Source organism: Ananas comosus, linkage group 18, assembly GCF_001540865.1.
Source record: "Ananas comosus cultivar F153 linkage group 18, ASM154086v1, whole genome shotgun sequence".
NCBI classification, from domain to species: Eukaryota; Viridiplantae; Streptophyta; class Magnoliopsida; order Poales; family Bromeliaceae; genus Ananas; species Ananas comosus.
In genome coordinates this window covers 329,065-335,906 of record NC_033638.1, presented here as the reverse complement: position 1 = coordinate 335,906, position 6,842 = coordinate 329,065, and the positions used below count along the sequence as shown (strand labels likewise).

Below are 6,842 nucleotides of genomic sequence, written 5' to 3'. Positions count from 1 at the left end.
TGATTTGACTTGTTAATGAATGATTTTGATGCAAAACAGACTTGAACCTATGTTGATTGGATTAAACTGATTTAGTTCATCATTTTTAAAAACTTAGATTAGATTAGTTAAGCATATCTTTTAGTTAGTTAAATGAGGATTTTGTAGTTATCCTCTAATTTAGTTTTATCTGTATTTATTTTTAGATTTTATTGTTAGGATTTTATCTGGAAGTTATTATGAAGGTTGTTAATTTGGTAGAGATTTTATTGTTAAGATTTTGTTTTGAGCTTATCATTGTTAGAAAAGCTCTTTAAATATTCTATGTATTGGACGATAATTAATCAATGAATGAAGAAAAATGTTATTTTTTAAAATGAGATGTGTTCTCTAATTATTCCTTCACGAATGCGTCGCCTTGGAGTGAGTCCAGTCCCGAAGTGACTTCGGTTCAGGAGTGAGTCCCAATTATCTTTTCTATTTCTTTCTTTTTTGAAGTTTTCTATTTTCTTTAATTTTTATTTTTTAATTACGAACATTTCTAAAAAAGTATTTCAAAAATTTTCAAATTTTCAAAACGCTTTTAAAATCATAAATTATATTTTGGAGTCTTCTAAAAACGTAGGACCCTATATCTCGTCCTGCATCAATTTGGTATCAGAGCTTAGGCTATTTGACTGTTCTATTTCGTCAAAAGTTTTGGGCTTGTGGAAGAAAAAAAGTGCGGAGAAAAAAAAAATGGAGAGTGTGTAAAAGGAAAAAAAAAAAAAAATATTATGAATACAAAAGAATGTCTTAAAAAAGTTTTTCAAAAGTATGGTAGAAAAAAAGGAATTCATATTGAGTCTTTAAAAGAAATATGTGAGATGACAGGAGTAGAGTTTGATGAATGGCTGTACGACTAAAGGTCATATTTTGAGAAAAAAAGAAATGATATTCGGATGGAAATACTAAATGACTTGAGATGGTAGTATAGATAAAGGCAAATATCTCATCTTGATTTTAACATAATATTTTCGGAGGAAGAAGAAAGAAGGTTACAAGATATTGAAAATGGTGCTAAAATTTCTGAAGATGATTTTCGATGGATGGGTAAGGTTAGAGATGAGTATCGGTGGATTCAACTAGAAGTTAAACTAGAAACCCTAGTTACTCAACAGAGTACACGACCTATAGCACAGTTGGAAGTCGACAATTCTGATCCAGTTTCATCCACACCATTCGATTGCCAACAAGTTCCAGATGTGGCTGAGCCCGAGTTAGATTTAGAAAATCCAGAGTTGATTCATGAAGATAAGGTAAATCAGTGTGTTGAGGAGGTAAGATTACAGATCGAGTTACCCTTATTGCCCCAGCAATATGAGTCCACTATAGTAGAGCTTCAGATTGCATCGGAAGTATCTTTCTCATTGATATCAAACCTTGTGAAGTCTCATAAACTTATCAATCATTCTTCCTACATCAAGACCAAGCCGGAAACTCGGATGATACCGATTGTTCGACATGCATGCATTGGGCTGCATCACTTTATTCTACACATTTGGTTGTTTTCTATCTCCTTATAAATCCAACTAATCTCGAGGACGAGATCCTGCGCAGCAGAAGCGAATGATGCAGAACAGACTTGAACCTATGTTGATCGGATTAAACTGATTTAGTTCATCATTTTTAAAAACTTAGATTAGATTAGTTAAGCATATCTTTTAGTTAGTTAAATGAGGATTTTGTAGTTATCCTCTAATTTAGTTTTATCTGTATTTATTTTTAGATTTTATTGTTAGGATTTTATCTAGAAGTTATTATGAAGGTTGTTAATTTGGTAGAGATTTTATTGTTAGGATTTTGTTTTGAGCTTATCATTGTTAGAAAAGCTCTTTAAATATTCTATGTATTGGACGATAATTAATCAATGAATGAAGAAGAATGTTATTTTTTAAAATGAGATGTGTTCTCTAATTATCCCTTCGCGAATGCGTCGCCCTGGAGTGAGTTCAATCCCGAAGTGAGTTCGGTTCAGGAGTGAGTCCCAATTATCTTTTCTATTTCTTTCTTTTTTGAAGTTTTCTATTTTCTTTAATTTTTATTTTTTAATTACGAACATTTCTAAAAAAGTATTTCAAAAATTTTCAAATTTTCAAAACGCTTTTAAAATCATAAATTATATTTTGGAGCCCTCTAAAAACGTACGACCCTAAATTCCGTCCTGCATCAGATTCTCTTCCAACATGCTGTTTTTTTTTTTCTTTTTTTTTTCTTTTTTTTTTTTACTTTTCTTTTCTGATACTGCTGCACAAATGCTGCTGCAGTACTGAAGCTGCAATACTGCAGCTGCAGGTATTGCAGTACAGTACTGTAGTACTGCAGGATGTGTTACTATATCTGTTCCCAATTTTGATTTTAAATTTTGATTTTACAATCTAATTTCTTAATTTATTTGATTTGAGTAGTTGAACGATACTTTGATTTTAAAATTTAAGGTAATTACTCATTTTAATAAATTTTAATTTTTTTGATTTGAGTAATTGAATGATACATAGTTTTAAAATTTACACTAATTACTCATTTTAATAAATTTATAATTACGAGAATTGTATTAAGTGTATTAATTAAACTTGAAAAAAATAAATAATGCATTCAAATTTTTTAAATTCAAAGTGTCATTGACTGAGTCAAATCAAACAAATTGAAATATAATGCTAGAGAATCATGGCCCACAATGTTAATGCTACATTTATTTTCACAAAGTCAAAAGGAATTGTTGCTTATATATCTCCTCCTAATAATTAAGGGGGAAATGTACAAAGACCACCCTGACCTTTAGCACTTTTGCAAACAGAGCCTTGAATCTTTAATTTTGGCACATTGACCCTCTAAATTTTATCAATTGGTCAAATAGGCCTCCACTTGCAAGCAAACTTACTAATTATGCAGCTATTTTGATTGCAAAATTAGTAAAAAAAAAATTAAGGTATATTCACCTTGTAATTCTTCAATTTTAATACTTAATTACTACAATTAGAAGCGAAGAAATAATCAAGTTTCTTTGTATTTTGAAATCTTACAAAATTATGTGCCAAACGTGAGTCTAAAACGATTATTTAATCAGCAACTCCACTTACGGAGATGGGCCACTTGAATTATTTGATAAAGTTTAGGAGACCTAATTGGTAAACTTAGGACCTGATTTGGATGTCGGAATAAGTTATCTAATCATAACTTATCAGTATAAGAATTTTTTATAATTTTGACATTCATAATTTTGTAGGATAAAATATTTTACTTATAAGATAATTTATTTTATTCGAAAAAAAAAATTTTGGAAGGCTAAATATAGTACGTATTCGTTCTTCAATATTTGATCGCGCTTCTCATCTACTAAATACTGTGAGATAAATTAAAGAGATTTGTCGAGCAAGATACTCATGCATCGAAATTTGGCCTATGAGTTATTGTCCAAGTTCCCCAATTAATTAATGGACAACTATTTAGGCCACGTTGATAAATTAAAGTAATCATATACTGATTGGACAACTGTGGCCAGCTTAGTGTTACATGTTTGTTTATTTTCTTTTTGAGAAATTTGAGACAATACATACTTGCTCTAGTTTACTTTATGATGATATAAAAATTAGTTACTAAAACAGTGGTTCAAAATATCTTATCTTAATTATATAATTACTAGTTAATAGATGCACATTCAATTAATGGTCTAATTCCTTTTGTCTCTTTTTTAAACGATCCAACCACCTTCTCAAAACAAGGTGCTTACCAGGAATAACCTTCTCAAAGGGGCTAGAATAGAGATGAAAATTATGTTTTATGTCTAAATGAGAAGGAGACTGCGGATCATCTCTTCTCTGGCTGCGCCTACACCACAGCTTTACTGAAAGGTTTGCTACCTAATAAACTAATCTTTAACAATCGTCCTTCCGCGAAGGAGATTTGGGAAAAAAATAGTGCCAAAAAAGGCGCACAGGGGGATATAGAAATGTAGACCATCGTTGCAACGTGGTGGGTATTATGGTTGGAGTGCAACAAAAGAATTTTTCAGCAATCAAGACGGGTGCTGGGGAGTCTGTTTTTGGAGATCAGAGTGTTTAGAGACTCGTGGAATTGTTCATGTAGTTGATATGTGATGTTTTTATTTTTGTTTTTTGTTTTCTTTCTCTTTTCTTCTTTTCTTTTCTCTTTTGTCTTTCTTTTGTTTTTCTCTTGTACCTTGAGTTTGTCTTTTTTCTTTTCCTCTTTCTTTCCTCTCGAGGCCCTGGATGCCTCATTCTGTAGCTAAGTTCACTCCCTAATTGAATGAAGCGGTAGCATGCTACCTTTTCTCAAAAAAAAAAAAAAAAAAAAACAATCCAACCACCTAAGGATGCATCTTAGAATCAACAACCTAGCTACTTGTGACATTTCTTTGTATAACTAATGTTTTTGTCTGTCCTTTTAAAAAAAAAAAAAAAAAAAACATGTAACCACCTATGCATGCATCAAGCTATGCATGAATGCTTAGAATCACCAACAACTTTGTGAAATTTCTATAGCTAATGTTTTAATTATAAAAGGAATATATACACCTCCTTTCATGAAACTTTTCATTAAGTTGACTTTCTCAATTTTTTTTTGAGTCTATTTTGTTGGTTTATTGTGTGCACCTTTATTTGCAAATCAATATCATTCAGTCTAGCTTATAGAGCAGCTATTTTGTTTTTGCTCATGCTGTGGTAAGTAATGGTGGAATCAGATTAAAGTAAAAGATAATACTAATATTGAAACTTCTTATATAGTTTACACGTAGGTGGTACTTTTGTAGAAGCTCTAGTAAGCCAAATAAAGCCACATTTAAGTAGTTCATTTATCGTGGACTAGGAGGAATCAATAATTTTGTCTCCATTGAAGTTCAAGTTATCTACTTCAATTGGGAAGTGATATTATATATGCATGAAATATACATTATGTTCCAAGCTTAAAGAATTCTTTTTGGAAAGAGAGGTACAAAAACAAAAGGATATGTCTAAAAAAAATCAAATTCGAAATATTATGATCGAAAATCTAAAGAGAGAAAGGAGAACAAGAAAGAACGAGGAAAAGCGTGTGCTTCAGAGAATGGCACATCCAAAGGGTTGTTCTTCTTCGTAGAGCACGACGGTACCGAAGCTGACGGGACGACACGCAGGACAGCACGGAGGCAACTCCTTGCATTTGTCGTCCTTCTTCTCTTCTTTCTTCTTCTCCTCCTCCTTCTCTTCTTTCTTCTCCTCCTTTTCTGGACCCACGCTGACAATCTCAGCCGCCTTCCCTGCCTTCCTCAGCGCCTTCACGATCAGAACCACGTCCACATCCCCTATCACCGTCAATGTCCCCTTCTCTCCGTCTAAATCTAACGATTTTATCCCTAAACCCACCAAAAAGTTAAAGAAATTTCTGTAAGTTTGAAATGAGAGAGAGAGAGAGAGTTTCGATAAATGTCAAATTTACTGACCGCAAACCTTGGCGACCGTCTTCATAATGCAAGTTTTGCATTTGTCGCACACAATAGACACTTTCAACACGATTTTCTGTACGCAAATTGATCGATTTATTGCCCGAAGAAGAAGAAGAAGAAGAAGAAGAAGAAGAAGAAATTTAAACTTGATTGAAAGAGAAACCAAAACAAAACAAAACAAAAAAAAAACATACCTTGGCCATTGTTGAGAAGAGAATGTACCTAACCCAAATTGTTGATGCTCATAAAGCTTACTAATAATAAGAGGTTAATTAAAATACATAGTTATGTTAATTCAAGTGATTTGGATAGTGAATGATACGTACCCACGTTTTCTTGCTTACTTTGTTGTGATAAATGAAGCACTCACATCAACATATATATAAACCTTGTTGATGGATTAATTATTCTCTTACAAATTGGTCCTTTAATTTGTTTTATTTTATAATAATAATAGTTTAGTTGAAATAAAATATAAATTGAACTACTATTACGCAAAGAAATTGCGACGTGAAATTGTGTTAGTTGAGATGGAAAACATTGACTACATAGTTTATTGAAGTAAATGTTGACGCAGATATCATTTTAATTAATTTTTGGTACTTTTAGTTCTTATTCTCTTGAATTTTCGTTGACGAGGCTAATTAAGAGTTTCATATCAAAATATTCGTCGTACGCGATTGGGTGACAGTTTCGACAACCACCAAATTAATTGTGTCCTCTTTTGTGATTACAAATTTCGTAAAATTTTAAGGACTAATTTAGGACCAAGTTAATTAACAAAGAGATTAGAAGAGAACAAAAAACATACACATAATATTGTACATATTGGTTGATTATTAAAAGTTTATTATTACAAATTTCGTAAAATTTTAAGGACTAATTTAGGACCAAGTTAGTTTTCAAACCATCTTGGATTAGAAAATTTAGAACCATGCAATAATAAACTTTTAATAATCAACCAATATGTACAATATTATGTGTATGTTTTTTGTTCTCTTCTAATCTCTTTGTTAATTAACTTAAAATAAATAATTAAGCACTCCCTACATTTCACATATTAGGTTCTGAAGAGAACCACATAAAGTTACCTATATAATATTCCACCTAAGTTAAAAACAAAAGTTGATAAAATGGTATAACTTAATTACAGTTTTGTGGAGATGCATTGCTTAATGACGAGTTTGACTTGTGTGCTTTTCAAAATATGAATGTTTTCGTTTTTTTAAGTTGTTTTGAAGATGGAACATTCGATTCAACGATCGATGATCTATTAGTCATGATATACATGCAGTATTAGAACTATTTAAAATCAGATTTTATAATTTTTCAATATCATTACCAAATAATCAAGAGATCTTAAAAATAACAATTTTAACGA

The 6,842-nt window shown here is 31.2% G+C and overlaps 1 protein-coding gene across 1 annotated transcript; it reads right to left on the bottom strand.

Moving 5' to 3' along the window:
• Positions 4,943-5,762, bottom strand: LOC109724468 (heavy metal-associated isoprenylated plant protein 39-like). Its single transcript, XM_020253310.1, has 3 exons — positions 5,656-5,762; positions 5,459-5,534; positions 4,943-5,371 (listed from the first exon to the last, which is right to left on the bottom strand). Exons 1-3 carry the CDS (start codon positions 5,662-5,664, stop codon positions 5,076-5,078), a joined length of 381 nt encoding a protein of 126 aa, XP_020108899.1. The 5' UTR covers positions 5,665-5,762; the 3' UTR covers positions 4,943-5,075.

Coding starts and splice junctions, on each gene's coding strand:
- LOC109724468 (XM_020253310.1), bottom strand. Junction 5,372..5,458: donor GACGGTCGCCAAGGTTTGCG/GTCAGTAAATTT, acceptor TGGTGGGTTTAG/GGATAAAATCGTTAGATTTA.